The sequence below is a fragment of the Diceros bicornis genome, chromosome 6, assembly GCF_020826845.1.
Source record: "Diceros bicornis minor isolate mBicDic1 chromosome 6, mDicBic1.mat.cur, whole genome shotgun sequence".
In the NCBI taxonomy this organism is placed as follows: Eukaryota; Metazoa; Chordata; class Mammalia; order Perissodactyla; family Rhinocerotidae; genus Diceros; species Diceros bicornis.
Genome location: NC_080745.1, coordinates 49,756,236 through 49,782,195, shown reverse-complemented (window position 1 = coordinate 49,782,195; position 25,960 = coordinate 49,756,236). Strand labels below are relative to the sequence as shown.

At 35.0% G+C, this 25,960-nt stretch overlaps 1 protein-coding gene across 10 annotated transcripts in view; it reads right to left on the bottom strand.

Moving 5' to 3' along the window:
- Positions 1-25,960, bottom strand: part of PCDH15 (protocadherin related 15) — an 800,695-nt gene that overhangs the window by 513,232 nt on the left and 261,503 nt on the right. For all 10 annotated transcript variants that reach the window (XM_058543433.1, XM_058543426.1, XM_058543425.1 and 7 more), the window contains one exon: positions 8,657-8,817. In XM_058543433.1, the coding sequence (XP_058399416.1) occupies positions 8,657-8,817 (161 nt within the window). The remainder of the gene's footprint in view (positions 1-8,656; positions 8,818-25,960) is intronic.

Sequence of the window (25,960 nt, the reverse complement as noted above, 5' to 3'; positions counted from 1 at the left end):
AGAAACTAGAAATCAATTACAAGAAGAAAACTGGAAAATTCACAAACATGTGAAGATTTAAACAACATGCTACAACCAACTGGTCAAAGACAAAATGAAAAGAGAAATCAAAAATATCTTGAGACAAATGAAAATGGATATACAACATGCCAAAACTTAAGAGATGCAGCAAAAGCAGTTTTAAAAGGGTTCATAGTGATAAATGCCTACATCAAGAAACAAGAAAAGTCTCACATAAAGGACCTAACTTTACACTAGAAAAAGAAGAAATGAAACCAAAAGTTAGTAGAAGAAAGGAAATAAAGATCAGAGTGGAAATAAATGAAATATAGACTAAAAAGACAATAGAAGAGACCAATCAAATTAAGAGCTGTTTCTTTGAAAAGATAAACAAAATTGACAAACTTTTAGCTAGACTCACCAAAAAAATAGAGAAGACTCAAAGAAATAAAATCAGAAATGAAAGAGAAAACATTACAACTGATACCACAGAAATATAAAAGATCATAAGAGACTACTGGGAACAATTATATATCAACAAATTTGACAACCTAGAAGAAATGGATAAATTCCTAGAAACACACAATCTACCAAGATTGAATCATGAAGACATAGAAAATCTGAACAGACCAATTACTAGTAAGGAGATTGAATCAGTAATCAAAAACATTCCAAAAAACAAAAGTCCAAGATCAGACTATTACATTGATGAATTCTACCAAACATTCAAAGAAGAGTTACTACGAATCCTTCTCAAACTCTTCTAAAAAATAGAAGAGGAGGGGACACTTCTAAACTCATTTTACAAGGCCAGCATTTCCTTAATATCAAAACCAGACAAGGATACCACAAGAAAAGAAAATTATAGGCCAATATCCCTGAGGAACATAGATGTAAAACTCCTCAGGAAAATATTAGCAAACTGAATTCAACAATATATTACAAGGATCATACACCATGATCAAGTTGGATTTATTCAAGGGATGCAAGGACGATTCAACATCCACAAATGAATCAATGTGATACACTACGTTAAAAAAATGAAAGATAAAAATCATATGATCATCTCAACAGATACAGAAAAAGCATTTGACAAAATTCACCATCCGTTATGATAAAAACTCTCAACAAAATGGTTATAGAAGGAATGCACCTCAACATAATAAAGGTCATATATGTCAAGCCCACAGTTAACATCATACTCAATGGTGAAAAGCTGAAATCTTTTCTCTAAGATCAGGAACAAGACAAGGAAGCCACTCTCTCCATTTTTATTCAACATAGTTATAGAAGTCCTAGCCAGAGCAATTAGGCAAGAAAAAAAAGCATCCAAATTGGAAAGAAAGAGGTAAAACTGTCACTATTTGCAGACAGCATGATATTATATATATCAAACTCTAAAGACTCCACCAAAAAACTGTTAGAACTAATAAACAAATTCAGTGAAGTTGAAAGACACAAAATCAATATAGAAAAAATCTGTTGCATTTCTATACACAAATAACTATCAGAAAGAGAAAATAAGAAAACAATCCCATTTACAATTGCATAAAAAAGAATAAAATACCTAGGAATAAATTTAAGCAAGGAGGTGAAAGATATGTACACTGAAAGGTATAAGATATTATGAAAGAAATTGAAGAAGACACAAATAAATGGAATTTAATATTAAATTTAAAATAATACTTCAGATAAATATCCAGAAGTAGAATAGCTGGACCATATGGCACTTGTATTTTAATTTTTTGAGAAATCTCCATACTGTTTTCCATAGTGGCTCCACCATTTCACATTCCCACCAACAGTGTATGAAATTTCCCTTTTCTCCACATCCTCTCCAACATTTATTATTTATTGTCTTTCTAATAATGGCCACCCTGATGCATATGAGATGACGTCTTATTGTAGTTTTGATTTCCATTTCCCTAATAACTAATGGTGGTGGTGAACTTGATGCAGTCAATACAGAAGTTGAAATATAATGATGTACACCTGAAATTTATATGTTATAAACCAATTTGACCTCAATAAGTTTCAAAAATATATTTTACTATTATTAATATATTTTAATCTTAAATTTAAAATAAATAAATGGATAGTCCATGCCCATGGATTGGAATAATCAATATTGTTAAAAAGTCCATACTACCCAAAGCGATCTACAAATTCAATGCAATCTCTATCAAAATTCCAATGACATTTTTCACAGAAATATTACAGATAATCCTAAAATTTGTATGGAACCACAAAAGACCCCAAATAGTCAAAGAAATCTTGACATGAAGAACAATGCTGTAGGTATCATACTCCCTGATTTCAAACTATATTACAAATCTATAGTAATCGAAACAGTATGGTACTGGCATAAAAACAGACACATAGATCAATGCAACAGAATAGAGAGCCAGCAACGACACTTCTGGGCACTTAGCCAAAGAAAACAAAAACACTAATACAAAAAGATATATGTACCCCTATGTTCATTGCAGCATTATTTACAATAGCCAAGATATGGAAATAACCTAAGTGTCCATCCATGGATAAACAGCTAAAGAGAATGTGGTACATATATATTATTTGAAATATTATTCAGTCATAAAAAGAATGATACTGTGCCATCTATGACAATATGGAAGGACTTTGAGGGCATTATGCTAAGTGAAATAAGTCACACAGCAAAGAACAAATACCGGATGATCTCAGTTATATGTGGAAACTAAAAACAAAACAAAACAAAAAAATCCCCCAAAAAGCAAATTCATAGAAACAGAAAACAGATTGGTGGTTGCCAAAGCAGGGGCTGGGAGTGGACAAAATAGAGATCAAAAGATACAGACTTCCAGTTATAAAATACATAAATCGTGGGGATGTAATGTGGAGCATGCTGACTATAGTTAATATTGTATCGAATATTTGAAAGTTGCTAAGAAAATAAATCTTAAAAGTTCTCATCACAAGAAAAAAATTTATTTGTATATGTCACTATGTATAGCGACAAATGTTAACTACACTTACTGTGGTGATCACTTTGCAATTTTGCATAATGATTTACAAATATTGAATCATTATGTTGTACACCTGAAGCTAATAATCTTCCTGGCAAATGCTATAGATTTAAAAAAAATTACAGGGGACAGCCCCATGGTGTAGCGGTTAAGTGTGTGCGCTCCACTGCTGGTGGCCCGGGTTCGGATCCCAGGCACGCACTGATGCACCACTTGCCAGGCCATTCTGTGGCGGCATCCCATATAAAGTGGAGGAAGATGGGCACGGATGTTAGCCCAGGGCCAGTCTTCCTCAGCAAAAAGAGGAGGATTGGCATGGATATTAGCTCAGAGCTGATCTTCCTCAGCAAAAAAAAAAAAAAAAAAAAAAATTACAAATGTTTTGGTATCCATAATAATATACTTATTCAACAGTAATGTATATTTTATCACTATCTGGCTTTTGAGTGGAAACGTAAGTTTGAAATTAAATAAAATTTAAAAGTATAAATATATGCATATATACATATATTTATATTTGCAATACTAATAAATTAATACTGGATGCATTATTTACAAATGTAATCTATATAAAAATGGCCACTTACACTTTTTCAAATGATTTATGAATTATTTTTTTGTAGAAAATGTTGTTACCTAGAAGCATAGAGAAGCATACTCAAGAAAAAAATAACTTATTCCAAATCAATATAAATAATGTTAAAACAACAAAGTAAAAGATAACAACCCTGCAAGGAGACTAAAGTCATTTCAAATGTTTAAAATGTATTATTTTATTTCAAACACTGCAATTATTTAGCGATATTGATGTGGAAGCATATAGCTACAATATGTCTAGATGACTATTTAGTAAAATGCATGTTACTCAGTATCCCAGTAATTTAATGATGATAAATGAATTTATCATCATAAAATAACTAGACAAGTATACAAAGATGCATATACACATTTTTCACTATAGCATTTTTGTAATCATCAAGAGCTGCAAACAAACTTGATGTCCAAAATAGGAGATTGGTTTGAGAAATTTCCTTACTTATTCATCCAATATAACACTACGCAGTCATTAAAAATGATTATATAAATATACATTCATTCACTTGGAAAGATGTATATTACAAATTACATTTAAAAAGTAGGCTGAGGCCGGCCCGGTGGCTTAGCGATTGAGTGCGCGTGCTCCGCTACTGGCGGCCCGGGGTTCGGATCCCAGGCGGGCACCGACACATGGCTTCTACGGCTGTGCTGAGGCCGGGTCCCACATACAGCAACTAGAAGGATGTGCAACTATGACGTACAACTATCTACTGGAGCTTTGGGGGGAAAAAAAATTTATAATAGCCTAAAAGTGGAAACAAGCTAAATGAATAGCTTCTTCAATAGCTTCTTCAAATGAATAGATATATTCAAAAAAAAAAAAGTAGGCTGAAAGCATTATGCACAGTATGATCTAATTTTATAAGTATTATAAAAACACCAACACATATATATGCTTGAAATAATATATGGTAGGATAAATATTAAATATTTTCCCTAGGTGGTAAAATTACAACTGTATATGTGCTTTTTATTTTCTGATATGTTTACCATAACCTTATATATTTTACAACTAAATGAAACCATAATTTCCAGTTGTGATTATATTTGGACTGAAAACACTGATTTACCACACTACTTTTGTAGCAGCAATGGTCTATGAGTCACATAAAACATATGGGCACTGGGTTAAGAATTTTCAGAATAAAAGCCTTTACACTGATGAATAAAGCCCTAAAAGCAATGTGGTAGCAGAAAGAGCAATTCCCAAGGATTCAAAAATTTCAAAGGCAATATAGGACATATTGAACGGCATTGAAATAAGAGGTTACATTGAGATTTATTTTTTCCAAGTCACATGAGAATCACTTTCTATTGTAGAAAATGTGGCAGGTATCTGGGCCGGCCCGTGGCTTGGTGGTTAAGTGCATATGCTCTGCTACTGGCGGCCCGGGTTCGGATCCCAGGCGGGCGCTGACGCACCACTTCTCCGGCCATGCTGAGGCAGCGTCCCACATACAGCAACTAGAAGGACGTGCAACTATGACGTACAACTATCTACTAGGAAATTTAATACTGGTGAATAGCAATGGGGAGAGCCTCCAAAGAAATATTTCTTAATGGTGCAATTCATTCCTGATATATTATAAAGATTTCGTAGCTTCTTTACATCAGGCTGTCTTCTTTTTCCTTTTATCCCTGCTCTTTAATTTGATGGACTCCACCAGCTAACAGGTCTACACTTTACACTATCTTACTCTTCTTATTCTTCTAAAACTTCTTACTACTACTTCTCCACTCCTTCTGTACTTCTATTCTACACTACTTTTCTTACTATTTTTACACTTACACTTCTAATTCTGCTTAAATTCTATTCACACATTTATCCAAGAATTCCCTGATATTAAAAACCAAATATTTGACAATCTGGCTTCCTTGTTAATTAGCTATGTAGACTTCATTTATAGTTTCTAGATTAAACTTTCTTCATCTAAACACAGAGTACATTAGAGCAGTGGATCTTAAAAATACATGACAATAGCAACAACAACAAAATACAACAAAAAACAAACAAACAAAAAACACGAGAAGGCTAACATGGAGTAGATAACCTTTTATTTCTCTAAGAAATGACTTTTAAAAAACAAAAGCCACCTATGATCTACAGGACCACATAAATTAGGAGTATTTTTAATATCTAACAATGGAAAAAGGGCATGATATCAGAATAAAATGAATACACTTAGCTTTGGAGAAAAAAAGATCACTCCATTTCTTTATTTTTTCTAATTTACCACGGACAAGTGCTAAATTTTAAAGACTGGCTGTCTAAATCTACTGCACAGTAGATTAGGAAAAAAAATACTGAATTAGCCAAATTTTAAGATTCCTTTCAGCTCTTGAATTCAGTAATTCTGTAAAGCATCTGTACTCAGCAAACGTTAAATAATACTATATTAAAAATGTGTACTGTATCTAGTTAATCTTGCCTTAATCTTAACATTTGTTATTACCATCTGGCTTTTCCTGTCTACTTCCTGAACTCTCTCTCAATGAGGGCTCCACTGTCTTAATTTTGTACCAGAAACCTACACCATTCATTTAACTTCAAACTTCAATTTTCTAGATTGAGGACGTTCTTAACGTCATTATTTTTTGCTCTGAACTAAAAGCATTTCCCCCTCAGTCTTTCTCAACTAACGCTGCCAGGAAAGAAGATAAAGGCATAACATCTTACTGTTTATCTGTGACTCCTTCCTTTATGATTACAAATTCTATTTGAAAAAGAAAATAAAAGAAAAAAAAAAAGCTACAAAGTACCCCTACTCATAGAAAGTTCAAGTCCTGTGTTTAATTCAGGTTTTCTAAGTTCCAGCACCAGGTGAGATTACTTGTACAAGATGGCAATGTTAGATCTTTGGCATGACATTCTTTAAATATACAGGCTTAAATTCACATACTACTAAGGTTTAGAGTATCTTTTATTTAATGTCTTGCCATTATTTCAACAAGTTTATTTGCTAAATGGTAAATACATTGCAAGTATGTGAGCATGTGTTTTTGTTTTGTTTTACTTACAGATTTTCCTCTGCAATATTCATGTAACATTTAATATCCTTTAGATGTCCTAGTCTCCACCATCATTAGCTAACTTCAGTTAGGTGTTCACTGACACTTTAATTTACAAACTATCTTTGCGAGTTTGATTTGAGTGTAGCATTCCTAATCTAAAAGAACATTTTAAATGGAAAGGAAATTATTTTTGATTATTTTGTTAAAGAACTAGCCTGGATAGTTCTTTAAATGATACCTGTGCACATTTTTGCAATTATTACTTTCAGGTCAAATCAATTTTAAGTATATTCCCATAATACTGTTTCAGATTAGCCAATGTCCAATAAATGCTGCCCTTTCTGAAATAAAAAAATAATACTAAAGGAAAAAGATACTTATCTTAAAAAGTAAAGCTAATTTTTGGTAAGCAATTAAAATTGAAACAATGTTATAGGCTAGAGAGATGGAACACAGTTTATTTATACTGAAGGATATCCTTTCTCTCTACTCATAATTCAGACTCATAATTGTGCTTTTAACATGAAATGAAGGAAAAAAACAATGGTTCCAGTGAATTATTGTAACTGCTTATGAGGTACTTAAAAAAAAAAGGAAACAATATAAAATGACAGTGGTCTAAAATAGATAAATCTTCTATAATTCTCCTAACATGTTTACATTATAAAATCCATCTGACTTGGTTATAAATGTCCCTAATTAAGGCCAGTAAAGGGTGCCTATGAGTAATACAGCTGTAGAGGATTCTTGCAACTTGGCAGTTTGTGCCATTATCCAGATTGCTTTCATAAAAGTAAGACATAAGATAAGATAAATTCTAAGATAACAACTGTTCTTATTCCATTTTACACCTTAGCCACCTGGCCAAAACGGTAAACTGTGGGGTATAAAAGATGTTGCTGTGAGGAAAGGACATCGTGAGTGGGGGGCAGTGGTGGGGATGGGGCAGCATCAAGGATAACTTTCTTTTTCCCTATTTTGAGCCCAACAGTCCCATTCTTATTCTCCACTGCTACCCACGTTTCACCTCTGCCAGTACTGCTCAGTCAGCCGAATTATGAGTCTCCCCAAGTGTACAAAGACGCCCATCCTCGTGGGAGAGTCCTATGTATTGCCCACTTCACCACAAAGCTCTTAAAGATTCTGAATCTTAGATATGAAATAGATTAGGGATCATCTACTCCACACCACATTGTAAAGTGGATCATAAATTCTGAATGATGTAGTGAGATGATTCAGGTTCACTAAGCTGGATATCTGACATCTGGATTTCATCAAGCGGAAATTTGGGAGTAGGCATGTTTAGATGTACTCCTTAGCGTTCCCAGGTCCTGTACAATTACTGGTTACAACCCTGCTCCCCCCACACGCTCTTCTGTGCACTCAAGACTGGAATGGAAATAAGTGAGAATAAAACTGTATTAGAGAGCTGCTTAAATCTACTCAAGTTTTGCAGCTTTTTCAGAAATGAGACACTCAATGACTTTGGTAACTTAACTGTCCTTAATAACAAAATACTTAGGTTATGCTGCTTGAGAACGATGGGTCTGGGACATTGCCAGGAAACTGTGCTCACTTTCTTTTAATTTTTTTACAGCTCTATAAGCACATCACTACAAACTCATCACTCAACCAATGCTTACTGCTCGTAAGAGCAGTGCCTGTTGGTATTCCCATCAAAGTCTGTCCTCCAGCCAGCACCTAATTGCACTCGCCAACTTTATCATGGGTTATCGCCATGCTTATCCTGTTTTTCCAAGGTTACCATGCCTTCATTCTGACCACTCTATTCTCTCCTTGTTTGGAAATCTGACAAGCTTTCAGGATGTTAGAAGAGAAATACAACGGTTCTCTCAGACACACATGGTCCCTTCCTTTCCTTTTCTTCTTTCAAGTAGTTAAATAATGTATTTGTTAATGAACATAGAAAATGAACTCAAATTATATATAAAGAAAATTTGATGTCATATCAACAAACACACACAGATATTTAAATTATAATAAAGTTGTAACACAGGAGTAAATAAAAAAATGTCACTAACATCTCTATCCAGAACTCTGCCTGTGCTGTTCAGGAAAAGCATCTGTTTAACGGGATCCAACAACACCCAGTAATCCACGTTGTCCTTTAAAGAGAGTTCTATGGTGGGGTCTGGTCCTCCGGCAGTCCCTTTGATCAGCATGTTATCCACCAGAATCGTGCCTGCAAACCAAAGAAAGTTATTTGAAAACATATTCTGCTTGTGTGCATCCTTTAATAAAGATCATACGCTTAAATCCCAGCTCACTTGCAAATCTGTTTTTAAAGCAGAAAATATTCAACTTTTTATATCTGTCATGATGTAGAAAATGTCCTGTTTGAAAAAGGCAAAAATACCTTTATTATGTTATTTATAAATGATAATTTTGGGAGACGAAGGTGGGAGGCAGAGATTCAAACACTTGGCGAGTCTCATCATCTATTTCTTGTTTCCCTTTATCAACATGAATTTCTTCCTCTCCCTGTCCATCACTTCTCATAGGTCTTATCACTGAATTCTATCCCGAACGAAAGGAAATGCTTGTAATAATAGAGGCTGATACTTCAATTCACCCAGCAAGACTTCTGATATGAAAGGAGATATCTCGAAAGTAAGAGAAAGGGAGAAAAATAAAGAAATGAAGTAGCAGAGTCTCCCATGGTGAGAACAGCTTCTTTTTCTTTTATCTTAGAGCAAATCCATAAAACATAAATCTTAATGTGAAAGAAAAAACTAGTGTGCAGACACACAATAGAAGCCATCCTTCTTTAAGACATGTCTGGGGTATTCAACTAGAATAACACTATATTCCAACGTAACATTTCAATGCTTGCTTTTTTATTATTTTTTCAGCGGGCTGAATTGTAGACACTTGTTGAATAAGAGTTGAAAGAGAATACATCCCTAATCTTTCCTACTTTGTTAAAGATTCCATGCATTTGACAAGTTTAACACAAACATATCTGATACAATTCAAATCCCATTTTTTTCCCCACACAGCAGTGATCTCTTTGCCGAACAATAATGCACTATAGCTTAGGGCAATCATTTTCAGCTGATCCATTTTATTAAACTTATGGCACACAGAAGAGATGTGGCTATGCAAACAAGATGTACCCTTCTGAAGACATTAGAATAAATGGCATATATTTAGAGAACTCATTGCCTTAAGATAGCATACAAGAATATATAGATAATCCATAAATATGAATCTAGCCTGAAGAATAATAATGCAAAATGTATCTACTGTATTTTCTTAAGGCATGGAATTAGCTTAAATGTTATATCATTGTATAATTACAAATAAAAGGGGGGTCTATTTGGAAGATTTTCTCAGCAAAATAATAATAATAAAGAAATAATAATTCTTTATCATTATTATTACTAATGAGCTTTATCCACCTAGAGAATGTTGAAAAGAATCCTTCTTTTGTAACAATAAATATAAATAATATTTAAACACACACACTCTCATACACATGTACTTTTCTAAATGGTAGATTATTTTCTTCTACTTTTTCACTTATCAGTACATGTATATGTAAATATTGAGTGAAACTGATCCTTCTATTATTTACTGAAATGGCAAATAGTTAACTTACAGGTAATACCTCTTAAAGTACAGATCAGACATCGATGGCATTTTCTGACCTACAAATATGTTCAAGGCCCAAGTACACACATGTTTACAAATACTTCACAAAATTAACCTTTGAAAAATTATTTGGCTTGTATTTCAATATGTAATTAAGAAACTAAATGGGATTCTATTTTCTGATCAAGAAAAAAATAATGTGCAATAGATAGGTCAACTAACATTAGCATTTATGCCTTGACTCATTGTGCATAACAGCAGGTCTTTCTATCGTATACGAACACACCACACAGGCACATGAAGGGAATGGGCAAGGAGCTCTCCTTTATAATGCAAATGGAGTATAATCAGAGAAATTTGTAAGAGTTATTTTAACCACTATTAAAGCAGTGAAACTAAAATACTGAATCTGGACTTATATTTTATATAATGATTTGTTTCATTTTCATGGAGAAGATCTAAATATTTTTTTCTTGCTCTCTTCTCACCCTTTTGTTCTTCCATTACTGAAACTCAGCAGTAAGGGTTTCTAGCGTTAGCATGCTGAAAAGGAGAGAATTTTGCTTTTCTTTCACCAGAATACTCCATTCACATTGCCAAAAGTCTCTCCAGATTTCCCTATGGCATGTTACTTTAGACCAAAAGTTTGGAGAAAAGAGAGAAGAGAGCACAGCTGCAACAGATATGATGTAAGGAGTAACATTTACAAAAAAAAAAAATTTAACATAGGTGTTTACTCTGCTTTGCTTGTCCTCCACCCTTCTCCCAGGAGAATAAGTGACATCCAAGCTGAGGTTAACTTTGAGCCAGGAGCTCTTCTCTCTATCTCTACCCTAGCAGTGGGAACTGTATCTTCCCACAAGTCCGAGAATTTCCAGATCTGGGCAGCTGCTGTTCTGAGACAATACTGGTAAGCAGCTGCCCAGCAGAATATCTGGGCATATTGGGACAGTGTGATCCCTTTGCTTCCTCTCTTGTTTTGCAAGCTTTCCTTTTCTCCAGTACAACCTTTTGTTTAACCTCTTCCATGCCATGTTTAAATCCATTCCCATCCCTGACTGCGTTTTAAATATAAAGACACAGAGACATTAAAAATAAAAGGACTGGATGTACTACGCAACACTAATAAGAAAGCTGAACGGCTCTATTATTATCAGAGAGTATAACAGAACAAGGAATATTATCAGAGGTGAAGAGATATGTTGCATGAAAATAAAGAGATCGATTCATCAATAAGTGTTAACCCTGAAGAGACCTGTCTTGAAGAAAGTGGTATCCAAGTTGGGATTTCCCTTACATGAAAATTTCCTTTCATCATAATAAAAAATGGTTGTCATCAGGAAAAAGGAATTAAACTTATTTTGATACTCATATCATAGAAGTTAAGCTGGTCCTAGAATTGACAGACTTAGAATCCAATCCTGTATCCACCACTTACCAGCTGAAAGTGGATAGATTACTTAGCCCCACTCACCTTCAATTTCCCTCTTCTACAAAACTGGTACCACAATAGAACAGATATTTCTACTGTAACATAATATGTATGTACCTAAAAAAAGCTTGTGTTCTTGTATCCAGAGCAGTAACTTAAATTAAAATAATCACAACCACAAAAAAATACTAGCACAGTTAAATATTTAATGATATTTGCACTAAGCATCACAGTCAATCTTTCACAGCCTTAAATATTGGAGTTTGTGCTTCTTCCTTCAAGCAGTAGGTATTGAGGGTCATTTGCTTCTGAATAGAGACCTTTTTCATCAAAATTGAAAACTTGATCCAGTATTTAGCCTTTTTCATTAAGCTACTGTTTTAATTCAGAGAAATAACATTGTAGCTCCTTCACTTGTACATACAGCTCCTTCAGATTAACATGTTATCAATCATAGCCACTAAGGCAGACTGTACTTTCACTAAATAAAGATGCTACAGATTTTCAGCTTTTTTCTTAAAATCTTCTCACATGGCTAAGTCTTTCTTTTTAGTTATGAGAAAAGCTCGTCCAGAATATTTCAAAACATAAATATACGGTAAAAGAATATGTGAATCAATACAATTCCCTCATTATATCAACTTCATTCCCCCACTTACCAATGTGTATACTGTAATTTAATAAAAGAAGAGCCTGTTGGCTTACTCTGATGACGAAATGAGATAACACATGTGTAATACTGATTACAGTCTGGTACAGAATAAGGACTTGAAAATGAGGATTATAGTTATTGTTGTTGATGTTATTATTTGAGAGGGAAAGCATTTGAAGCTGAAGCAAAATGACTTGTTTAATGTGCCAGAAGTCGTTACAAACCAAGTCTACTTACTGTTCATGTCACAAAGCAAGGGTTATCATGTTTAGTCAACGCATAGGAGAGGCAAGCAGTCTGGAAGAATTTATATGGAATCAAGAGACTTGAATCCAAAATAATCATTCTAAGAAGTTAGAGGGTAGGGAGAGAATGCTCACCCTAGAGAAGTGGTAAAGAGAACCCCTCGTCTCCAATGGCCAGCTTTCCCTACATGCATTCCAACCGATAGGCAATCCATCTAGGCCCAGTGATCTTCAATCTTTCCACTTCCTAATCTCAGACAATTCTGATTTTTCTCATACAAACTCAAATTAAATTTGATGTCAAGGAAAAGGTCTTATTCAACAAATTCATACTAGCAGAGATCTTTAGATTGAATACTTTTTATTCATCCCCAGCACATGTTTAGTTCTATTTGGAACTAAACACACACATACATACATATACATACATATATGTGCACTACAGGAACTAAATATACATATACGGTACAAATCATGATTGGATATTTAATGATTTCCCGCAAAAGTTATTTGCTTCTTTAAATAGACACTTATAACACAAATGGATTACTCTCTAAAAATGCTGTGGAGGTGGCAGTGGAGAGGGGGTCCATTGCCTTTCTAATGAACCTAATTCAATGAAGCTGGAAGAGTAAGTTCTACAGGGAGAGAGAGTAATTGACTGTTTGGGTTCGTTCCAAACTTTAAAATAAAGAAAATCATTCTGTGCACAGAACCCACTTCTTGTTGCTATAAAACAATTAATTATTCAAAGGTGTATAACCAATATGAATTACAAAAAATCTCTCGCAACAATCTTTCCCCAGTTTAAGCCAACTGGAGGAATGTTTAGCTATATCATATAGCAAGAAGCATTCATTGCTTTCTCTTGCATGTTACTCCCTGCAAACAAAAACATAAACAAAGCTCCCAAATATACATTATTCAATTAAAACCAAAGGAAAAAAAAATGAAAATGTAGCTAATATGTAGAGGTTAAATAGTAAGCATTATATAGTTTTCATTGAGTAAAATCTAGATTTCAAGATTAACAGGCTAAATAAAACTCTTCCCATGCTCATTTCCTCTTCTCTATTGAAATTTTCCAGGGCTTTCCTGGAAATAGTCTCTTTACTTTGATTTTTCACATTTCTTGGTTTACAATTATATAAACTATACATTTCAGCTAAGCATATGTTCATATTGTATCTAGATAACTAGTTGTTGGCTTTATAGGGCAGGAAGTACATGTGTGTCCAACAACTTCCTAAAGAAAATAGAAATTTTGATGGGGTTGTGATTGAATGTTAGGTATATATTAACCACATGCAATATTTTCTAAAGTTAGAAAATGATACCAATCAAGTCAACAGTGGTTAAACAAAAACTTACAAAAATTAAAAGTATGCTGCTTTGCAACACTATGTTGGTATATACAATTTATATTTTATTTACCTCAAAAGGACAAACCACTACAAATTGGGCAGATTTGTTCAAGTGTACTTCACTCATGTTAGTTAAGTAACAGTATCTTTTTATTATCTCATGATTTTTACTTCATGACATATGATAGGTGATATATCAAGCATAGCATAGACATCCAAGTACAAAACTTCAGGAAGAAAAGATTTTTTTCCTTCTATTCTTAACTTTTTTTTTTTTCTGAAATTCATATAAATACCTTGACATTTAGACAATTGCTAGTATTTGTAGTCTGTTGTGAATAAAGTATTAAGTAAATGCGTATATTATGCTTTTTGGCATAGAAACCATGTTTATTTTGCTTATATGTCACTTATTCAACTAACAATAGAATCATAGAATTTTAGAACTAGAAGAGAACCTACCACCACTTCATAATATATATACGAGGAAAGTGAAGCCAAATCTCTGGTATCTCTACATCTCCCTATCCCAAGCATTGAAATGACCTGACCAAGGTGGTGCAGCTAATAAAAGAATATCCAAAACCAAATCCCATGTTTACTACTTCACACTTTTAGAAGTCCCTTCCCTATACCTTGCTATCACCTTGGAAATATACAAACATTTTTTTAAAATATGAAATTATGAAAACCTTGTTAGTTTTGCTTCGAGTTCATGGGAACTCACACAAAAAATCCTGTAGATGTATAAATTCATTATTTGGAATGCTGTACCGTATAATTTTCTTGACAGAATTTAAAGGGTTAAAGTGGAAACAACTCAAAAGTAAGATATAGGGAGAATCATACAATGTAATTATCAATAACTTAACCCTAGAACTAATTTTTGCAGATTATAGGTATAGATATAGTCTCTGACCTTATAGCTTACCAGTGATAAGAGAGAATAGCATGTTGGCATTAAGGATAGCCCAATAAAACTTCAAGTCAGACTGGGAGTATCAATTTAAGAAGCAAAACACTAACCTAGAGTCCTTTGGAACAACCATGGTACCTTCTTCCCCTGTGGCAAAGGAAGAATCCTGGACACAGAAGCTGGATCCTGAGGTTAGAGAAGTTGTAAAAGCTCCATGGGGGGTAGACTCTTAAGGTGCCCCCATGATGCCTGCCTCCTGGTTTTATGCCTCGTATGAGTCCCTTCCCTTGAGTGTGGCTGGGACCTGTGACTTGCTTCTAGCCAAAAGAATATGGCAAATGTGATGAGAAGTCATATTTACATGGACATTATGTGATCACATTACATGAGATTCTAGTGACTATTTTGTTGAGGCTCTTTCTCTCTCTTTCCCTTGAAGGCTTTGACAAAGCAATCAGCCATGTTAGGAGGCCCACATGGCAAGGAACTGTGGTGGCCTTTAAGAGCTGAGGGTAGCCTCAGCTGACAGCCAGCCAAACATGGCAGCCTTCAGTCCTACAACCACAAGGAAAGGGATTTTGCCCACGGCCTGAATGAGCTTGGAAGCAGATTCCGCCCTACTCAAGTCTCAGCTGAGACTGTAACCCTGACAACTCCTTGATTACAACTTTGTGAAACCGTAAGTACAGGACCTGGCTATGCTGTGCCTGAACTCCTGGCCCAAAGAAATTGTGAAATAATAAATGTATGCTATTGTAAAACACTGCTTGTTTTAATATTGTTATGCAGCAATAGACAACTAATACAGCTCTAAAGCCAAAAGATCTATGTTCAAAATCTTTGCCTTACTACTTATTAACTCTGTGATTTTAGGCAAGATCCCTAGATTTTTGTAATCAGTGATGTGTGTTATTATGAGGAATAAATGAAGTAATGTACATAAGTAAAAGCATTTAGTTACTCAATGAATAATACTTTTCCTCCCACTGCCACTGGAAGTTTATATAGATTCAAACATACAAGGGGTTATTCATTCTATTTCACTAAACTGGGAACCTTAGCCACAATATTTTAAAATATGACTTTTTTTTTTACATTTGAGCTAAAATGAGCTAACAGAACATACACAAAAACCAACAGAAAAAAAAAAAGATTATGCACATATGCCAAACAGAAAATCAAAGGGGGAGGAGCAACAGTTTATTCACAGTTATCGCCAAGAATTTGTCATGAAGCAGAAAGCCATTTCTTCCTGGCAAAAATAAAAGTGAGGGGTCGGCCTGGTGGCATAGCAGTTAAGTTTGCGCACTCTGCTTCGGCAGCCTGGGTTTCTCAGGTTCGGATCCTGGGCCCAGACCTACATACAGCTTATCAAGCCATGCTGTGGTGGCGTCCCACATACAAAATAGAGGAAAATGGGCACGGATGTTAGCCCCAGGGCCAATCTTCCTCAGCAAAAAAGAGGAGGATTGGCAACAGATGTTAGCTCAGGGCAAATCTTCCTCAAAAAAAAAAAAAGTGAACAAGACAACAAGCAAGGGAGGTCATATTATTGCGATCAAATTGTTTATCAACATTTGCTTTCTATGTCAGCTGGGCTAAGTGATAAAATACAGACTTTGAGTGAATTGCAATGTGTCCAATTCACAGGCATGTGAAAATGATAAAGGTTCATACTCTCAGAATACTGCAAGATTTTATTATTTTCAAACCATCAAATTGAGTCAGTTGAAATAAAGAAACAGACCATACCATATTTTTTTTAAATATAATGATTATAGAAATGTAGTTTAAAAAAGAGCCAGGTAACCCATTTCCCCCACCATTGGAAAGATTATAGACTCTAACCAGGCGGTTGCTGCTCACAAAAAATCTCATTGATTAAGGTTAGAGAAATAAAAATCATTGAAAATACTGTTTTAAAATGCATACGAGGAATTAAGTAATTCAAAAAGATGAAAGCTAAAAAGTTCTTCTTGAAGAGGCTCAACATCTTAACGTGTGTTCCCATTAGAATCAATTAGAAACATTTAATCCCAGACTGTTCTTTGACTCTCTAACAATAAATCAAAGGATTTGGTTTGAGATAAGGATCCCAAATTTTTTACCAAAACTTCACTGGAGAATACGAATTTGCTTTTTTTTGTGAAATTGCAGCTGTAGGAAGTTTTCATTGTTGTTAGATATGTGATTTAAACTAAAGGAGCTTAGACAGAGCTTTTAAACAGTATTTCAATGTTCTAAAGAATTCAATTCAGTACATTTATAAATGTGATTGATTAGATTAAAAGAGTTACTTAAAAATATAGGAAGTCTGTTGGCTATGTTTGTCTGTTCCTTTAGATGTTTGAAGAGTTTATATCGAATTTGTAAATGTAATTTAAAATATTTATAAGAATCCAATTATTGACGACTGCACATAGAGGTAAGAGTGTAGAGGAATTAAGTTTATTAAACCTATGAATTAATAGAAGATTAATCAAAAAATAAATGAAGATGTTTTCTCTTTTTTTTTTTTACCAGTTTCCTATATTTATTACAGGAATAATACTATTTATGTTAAATTTACAGTCAAATATGATTTTGATTTTAAATGTACCACTTAAATAAATTTTGGTTAAAACCCAAGCAACTTTCCATGCACAGACACCCAACATGCTAAAAAATATATAAGTAAAAACACCTCAGTTAATGAAAGACCACGGAGTTATATAAGAGAAAGGAGATGGTAAAAAGAAATGGGGCAAAATTAATGATAGTAATGAAACAATGTACATATCTTCCAACAACTTCACTTATTTTTTTACAGTTTCTGAGTTTCTAGTTGATTCAAAAGGGATTTACTGTATTCTAAGTAGCAAGATGGATATCATAGTCTTCTGTGATTTCTAACTTCAGATTTAATTTGCAATAAGTTTTAAACACATTTTACTCTGTAGACCGACTTTTACAATAGCAATGTGGTTTTCCGTGACCTCTGGGAGAATTCTGAGTAGTCATAACTAAAGTTAAATCTGTTTTCTCACCTCTAAAATTATTCAAAGAAACAAATGCCATAAACAATAAGGCAAGGTTCTTTAAAGAGAAATCCGGAGTAAAAAATAAAACATGAGGATCTTCTGACTATTATACTAAGTGGCAATTAGAAAGATATCACAGAAAAATATTTTATTTCAATGGGTACTTTGCCCCTGGAAGCAATCGATTAGTTGGAGGACGTATTTAGCACATTATGTGAGCAAGCAGAGTTTGCTTCTTTATATAAAAGCAGACATGTGTTAAGACAGTAAATTCTGTCATTTTTATCAAAATGTCTCTGTACCAGAAAAGAAAATAAGCTACAATTTGACTATTAAAGAGCCACAAAGGCACTCAAATGTTAAAAGTTTTCTAAAACGATTACCTCTTTAAAGTATTTTCCTTGACATTATATGAAATAACAGATTACCAAAAAACTATAACAGGTATAGGAAGATAGGCCCATCATGTGAGAAGCTGATCCAGCTAAATAAATTTAATTTAATATGCTTTATAACTACTATTGTAATAAACTTTCTAAGTTTTATCCCTTTTCTATAGTATAGATAATTTTCATTTTAAAAAAAATCAAATAAATACACCAAACTAAATTAAATAAGCTTCTTTCAGATATTTTTAAAAAGTTATTTTATCTGGTTGGTCTCTATGACAAAAGTCAAAGAAAAGCATTTTATGTACAGAAGAAGCTATTTTTAAGCCCTGAAATAGTGCATTATCCTGCACTTTCTCATTTAAGGGAGAGGAAGGTTTTTCAACTTGAATTGATCCAATATTAACCAGAGATCCACTTGAAAGTGATTGTCCAGTTTCTACATTTAGCTTACTAGCACTATAAATAAAATTAAAAGTTGAATAAGCTGAACTAAAATTACAAAAAAACCCTATAATTTTGCATTTGTATCTCTTAATAACCTAATATTAATTAATACTCAAGAAACTACTAATAGTCTTTCCCACAAAGCTGCCCTTCAATTAAAAAAAACAAAACAAAAAACAATCAGGTTGATAAATACCAAAGAGTGAATTCATAAAGAATGAATTCATAATTTAAAATTGCTTTATTTCACAAATCAGTGAGTTCACCAGTATTTATCAGGATCTTTGCACTGTATCATGATAAGAGTTGTAAACATCTTAGATTTAAAAGAAGCTTCTTGGGCCGGCCCCGTGGCTCAGCGGTTAAGTGCGTGCGCTCCGCTGCTGGAGGCCCGGGTTCGGATCCCGGGCATGCACTGATGCACCGCTTCTCCAGCCATGCTGAGGCCGTGTCCCGCATACAGCAACTAGAAGGATGTGCAGCTATGACATACAACTATCTACTGGGGCTTTGGGGGGAAAAAATAAAAAATAAATAAAATCTTTAAAAAAAAAAATAAATAAATAAATAAATAAAATAAAAGAAGCTTCTTTAGGGGCTGGCCTGGTGGTATAGTGGTTAAGTCCACGCACTCTGCTTTGGTGGCCCGGGGTTTGCAGGTTAGAATCTCGGGCACAGACCAATGCACCACTCGTCAAGCCATGCTGTGGTGGCATCCCACATACAAAGTAGAGGAAGGTGGGCACAGATGTTAGCTCAGGGCCAATCTTCCTCACCAAAAAAAAAAAAGAAGTTTCTTTTTCAAAAACAAAAGATTTTGAAAGCTAGTCAATTTTCTAAAGAATAAAGTAAAATAAACGAAGAATAATAATAATAATAAACAAAGAATAAAGTAAAATAATGCTAGGGACAGATACCAGTATAAACAAAAGACATGTGGTTGGAAGCAGAATAAATCTGGAAGAGTGAAAAGAGCAGCACACTCAGACAAAAAGGTGGAGAGGGAAGTGTAGTGGGACGACAGGTTTGAATGAGTGTAGGGCAGGCGGGTGGGTCACTTGACAGAGAAGTTCTCCATCAACCGGAGTGTCCTGTGGGGACACTGATTGATACAGGGGTCAAGCTGAAGGGGTTAGACTGGGACTTGAATTTTCTTGCAGGTTTCTTTGTGTTTCACCCCAGATCTGGGACACTCATAAACTAAGACCTAAAGCTTTCAAAGCAGCTTTTTTGACACTTATGTCAATTTTTCCATGAAGATGATAGCTTTAAAGAAACATTAAAAATAAACAAGAATTAAGTTAACAATTGATGGATTGTTCTTTTAAAGCTATTAAGCTGAACTTTTTGAAATTAAAAGGTTTATAATGCTAAGTTTACCCAAATTTTATTATTTAGTTATCAAAGAGTTACTCTATATTCCTGAAACAACTCTTTCTGTCACACATCAACTCAGTAGACTACATGAGTTTTCTAATTTCTACTCTGTTGTATATAAAACTTATATATTGGATATATGTGGGATCATGCTTCTCAGTGAAACCAATATGAACTATTTCAGTCTTCATTTCTTCAATATCATTTTCATCACCATCATTTGGTTGACTATTACAGTCATATTCAGAAAAGTGTATTTTGGTGACAAAAAAAGTCCATAAACCATATTCATCATCAATTTACTAAGGTTAAAAATAAATAATAAATTTTATTTCCCAAATTAAGCTAATAATGTTAAAGTATTAGTTAAGAAAGGCTTTATATAAAATTTAAATGATTATAAAATTAGTTATAAAAATAAGGGTTTCATTTTCTCTGAATTTTGTATTATTCTGGATTAAGTTTGAAAATTAACCTCATACTTTTACACACTGTAACATGGCCACACTGCACATGACTAGCCCACAACCTCTCAAACTGGTCTGTTCTCTAATATGAGCCCACTATTATGCACTTAACTGTCACAGCAAGTTGCTTCAAAAGCTTCTAATAGCTTATTCACCATTTATGCACTTATGTCCTTACAGATCAGTGAAAAACAGTTCATGGACCAGCACAGGACTTCCATACACACTTTGAATAGATTTGCCACTGCTACCTCAGAGCACAGAATGGAGTATAGAGACAAACAGAGAGTGAATCTGGAAGAGAAAATTTGGGTTCTCCATAAGAGGAAATATGAAATCCCATCAGCTACCATATCATTGTACTCTCTAAAAGTTAGTCACTACTAACTTTTGGTAGCATAAGGTAGCATAAAAAAACAAGGGACAAGGAGGTGTTAAGTAAGGTAAAACATAGCTTCTACTGTGCCCGTTTAGTAACCCGTCAGGAGGCCTAAGTTGTTAATCATAGCTGTCTTCTCCCACTACTCACTCCATCTTCTCCTTATCTTCTGTAAGCACCTCAGTTGAATGAGGTTTGTTACCTGGTAGGATGACACGAACCTCCATTCACGGATGATCTGTGTCCTTGGTTGTCTTGTCTTTAGTGGCTTGCCAATTTTCCATTGCTCAGGACTTTGGGACAAGGGAGAACTAAGGGGCATCTCGGTAAATCTCCTGGGTTTATACCTGGTCTTCTTACCTCATTTGTCCTTATTGCATTTGCCTGAAGGTATCAAGATCAATTACCCCCAGCCAGTACAGAAAAAGCTTGCTCTGGCGAGAGGTTCAACAGCATAAGATCACAGATGACCACAGGACAATCTGAACTTCCAATTAATCTGAACCGTTACTAAGTTTCTTGATGGAAGCATTCACCCTCTGGTCATAGAAACTCGAATTCCACCCAGCCTGAGGTTTCAGAGAAGGTAGTAAAAGTATGCTGAGCTCGAATTTTAAGGCATATGGCACGTTCTGTAGGAGAATAATGCATAGAATATAATCCCCTAATCTGAGAATTCAGCAGCATACCCCATCATCCTGTCAATCCAGCTGCTTCTGGGTGACAGAACATGGTGGTAACACCATTGAATTATTCTGTGGATGTGAGCTCTTCGTTATGCTCCTTTTCCTTAAAATAAATCCCCTGGCTGAAAATAAGGTTGTATTGCCACCATAAAATTATAAAGGCATTGGAGAAGGCATTCTCTTCCATTCGGATGGTGATTCAGGCAGAAGTGCTGAAGGCAAGTAATGCAAAATCCATACTGAACAATGTCTTGTTTTCTCCATGATAAAAGATGATCTGTGTCACTGGACAGCCAGCTGGTTCTCCTGGGGAATGACACCATACTAGAGACTCAGATTTAGATTCTGTTGCTGGCAGCCAGGTCAGGTTTAGTGAGAACACCTTGTTGAGCCTATGTATTAATCCCATCCCTGTTACTATGGTCACTTTGTACACAGAGTCATTTCTTTATTCCTACTGAGACGAGAAAACCTCATCCCATTACAGCATCTTCACTGCCATCCCTAATCTACAGAGAACAGTACGTAGAGCTCTTCAAGGAAGCTGGATACTCCCTTTACTAATACATTTGTTTAACCTTGTTGCAGTGTATGTCCTCTGGGAACCTTTGAAGGGTATGGATAAAGGGTAGCTTACTGGGTTATTCATAAAAATGAATCCATTTCACTTTTCCATCACCCTGAGCCTTTATACTTTTTCTCTAAGGTAGTGCTTCTCAACTTCAATATGCATATGAATCTTCTGGGGATCTTGTTAGAATTACAAATTCTGATTTAGTAGATATACTTAGTATTTATAGCAGAAGTATTCTTGTTGATGATGAGGTTGCTTGCCTGCATAACCCACTTGATCACAATGACTCTTAAAGTATGGTACCCAGGCAGACTATCAGCTTCACGTGGGAAATTTTTTCCACGTTTGTATCTCCACTCCAGACTACCAAATTACAAACTTGCAAAGTAGCCTTTAGGAATCTGTGTTTTAACAAGCCACCCATGTAATCCCGATGTTTGCTAATGTTGGAGAACTTCTGTTTTATAATATTCTGGGAAAGTTGAAATATTTCGACCTCGTTAAGTGTAAGCTACCGTTGAAACCTGGCTTCAATTTGCCAATCAAGCAGACCACTAACACCACTTTTCAGTGTGCTAGCCAACATGTTACACCCTGAATCCAAGGTGAATGAACTCATGAAAAAGAAGTCAGCCTAAGCAAGTTTTATATTTCATTTTCCATTATCTAACACCTTCCAAATTCACTCACACACATGCCCTCTAGCCCCCTGACAATAGAGTTTGACAATATCCTATGCCTATTTTGGTGTATAGGCTATCTTGTTTTGCAGCTGGTCTTATTTTTCTGTTTGAGCTGTCCGGAACTAACATTTCTTATGGATCTAAAGGCAATGAGGGATGGTAGGTGTGGATCCTGAGAAGAATCATCACTAGCTTGTGAGGAAACTATCCAAGTACAGTCAGCATAAGGTTATTAAGCAAAGGAGGGCTGATTCCTTGGGGACTGGAGAAAGAGGAAGGGTTTACCTTCACGGACCAAAGAGTTCATGGAATTAAGAGGGTCAATGTTCTTGGCCTCATCATTTTCCCATCTCATGTCTCAATGTCTCTCTTATTCCCATTCAGTGCCATTTTGTTGGCTTAAGAGAACAGAAAATGTTGAAAACTGAGGTAGCCCTGCACCTTGAAACAGTTACAAAAAGATATAAGGGTCCTTCAAAGCTGCCGTGGAGAGCTTCTGGTTCTCCACATGTATTCTTATTTTATTTCATAGCTGTTAATTTGACATTTTCCCTGTGTATATTTTCTAGAGTTGTCCAGAGAAACCAAATGTAATCATAATTACCACTGTTGCCATGGTGATTAAATGCTTCAGCCACTTGATTGCCCAAAACTCTACACCTGCACTTCATCTCATGCTACTACAGGTGCTAATTTGAATAACTGTCACGCCATACTTGGCATGGATTAGCCATATGCCATTGGATCTCCCAACCCCCAGCAATGGAGATTATCCCTGACTTCTTAAATATATGCACAATCCAATCCAATAATCTCACTTTGAGTTTCCTTTTTCTTGGGGACTATTCAAGCACCAATTGCTGTATTAGTGTACTGGCAGAAAGAAGATGTCACTCACAAATGAGGCCAATCTAATGTGGATCTGGTAAAGGAATGCATGACAGGGGTGTGGACACAGTATAAGGAAACTACAAGGAGTATTATCATGTACTGAAAAAACAAGGAATCCAGAAGGAAAAACAAAATCACCAGAAAAAAAAAACAAAACAGAATCCAAAAGGAGAACATAAGAGCCACATTTAGAGAGGAAGGCAGCCAGCTTGGGGAGAACCTATAGGGAAGAGCCAGGGAAATAGATTCCTACCACTTACTCTTCTTTCTCTCTCCATCTTCTCCTACATTGCCCGCTGGTGGAAGCCAACAGAAAGCCAGAGGGCTCAAGAGCCTTCTGATGTAATCCATATAGCACCATGTAGGTGGGGATTGGATGTGAAGGGCAAATGGTCTGTATCTGCACACTGACCTACCTCATGTCAAGGCAGTCTCTCCTGAATATATCTTCTTGAGAAAATCTAAGAGCAGTGAATTGTGGAACATAAATTCATGTGAAAATAAGGAGAAATTTGTGAGATAAAATGTGAGTGATTGGCTTAGGACAGTAAGGACCATATAGAATTAGGTATGATAAATTTATGGGAATTGACATTATTTAGTTGTAGTTTTCTCTATGTGTCCATGTAAAATCAGCTCTTAGTTGTTTCATTTGCATTATATTATACATGCTTTGTTTCCATCTCTCTCTATCTCCACTATCAGAACTGCAAACACCTTTTTAACCTAGCTTAAGCAAAACAAATTTATTAATTTCTATAAATAACGAGATTCTGTTGTGAGCAAAAAAAGTTATACTTATGAGCTTAGATCCTATTGACAGTACTTATAGCATTATATAATCTACAACATTTTGCTCCAACATGGCATAAATATCAAATACTTCATTAGGTTCCTTTAAAAGAATATAGAATCTTCCATCTAACAGTGCTGCTATCCAATTTTTTAAAATTAAGAGAGAATTCATAGGCTACCATTAAAACAGTCTCTGTTCTCCAGTGAATGTCATTGAGGATCCTCATTTGGCTGAGTGTTAGACCTACTCGACAACAGGGCACTGGACTCAGAAGCCTGTAAGCTCACATTTCTAATGAATAAGTTAAGTATAACCTACGTTGGACCAAATTAGTTTGGCAGGCCACATGTGGGATACATTTCACCTTAGGAATTCCTTTCTGTCAGCCCTAAACAAATTCCTCTACAACTTTATTGTGTGGCCCAGTAAAGGTCCCTTGCTCCCAAAGCTGATGAAAAGTGACATTAATCTAATAAAAGCACTTTCAAAACAGAACACCTATTATATGACATGTTTGTGTTAGTAATTGAATAATTTTTGCTTCATAGAAAATCTCCTCACAAAGAAATAACACTCCCACTTCCACAACCTCACCTTACACCGTTTTAAACATATTCTAGTCAAGCTTTCGTCCCAATGTCTCACCAAAAGCTCTTGTCTAGGTTACCAATGGCCTCCACGTTGTTAAATTCAGTAGTCAGTTTTCAATCTGCAACTTACTTTATCAGCAACATTTCACACCATAATCATTTTCTCCTCTGTATACCTCTTTTCACTTATCTTTCAGAATACCATACTCTTCTCATTTACTTCTACATCATCATTTGCTCCCTCTTGGTCTCTCCTGCTCATTCATCCTTGTCTCCATGCCTTTATTCATGGTATATCTTCTTTTTTGATCGTCTCATTCAATCCCAGCTATACTCATAACTCATGCCTCCCAAATTTAAATCTCCAGGCTAGACCTCTTTCCTGGACCAATGACACATATCCTACCTGCCTCCTTCACATCTCCACTCACATGTCTAATAAACAAATCAAACTGAGATCTGATCAAAATGAGCTCTGGATCTTTCCACATACTTGTATGCCTATTCTTCGTGTTGTCTTTCTCACAACAGTTAAAGGAAGCTCCATCTTTCCAATTTTTTCAGGCAGAAATTTTATTAGTCATTGTTGACTCACCATCACTCATGCCCCATATCCAGTTTGTGAGAAAATACTATTATATACAGAATATATCCAGATTTGATCTTTTTTCTTTACTGCTTTTATTGTTACCAACTTGCTCTGTACCAACAATATCTCTTGCCTGGAGTACTGCGATAAATTCTTAAATGATCTTCCTGTGTTATCTCTTGCCCTGCCTCAGTCCGTTTTCAATGCAACAGCCAGAGTTACCCTTCTAAAATG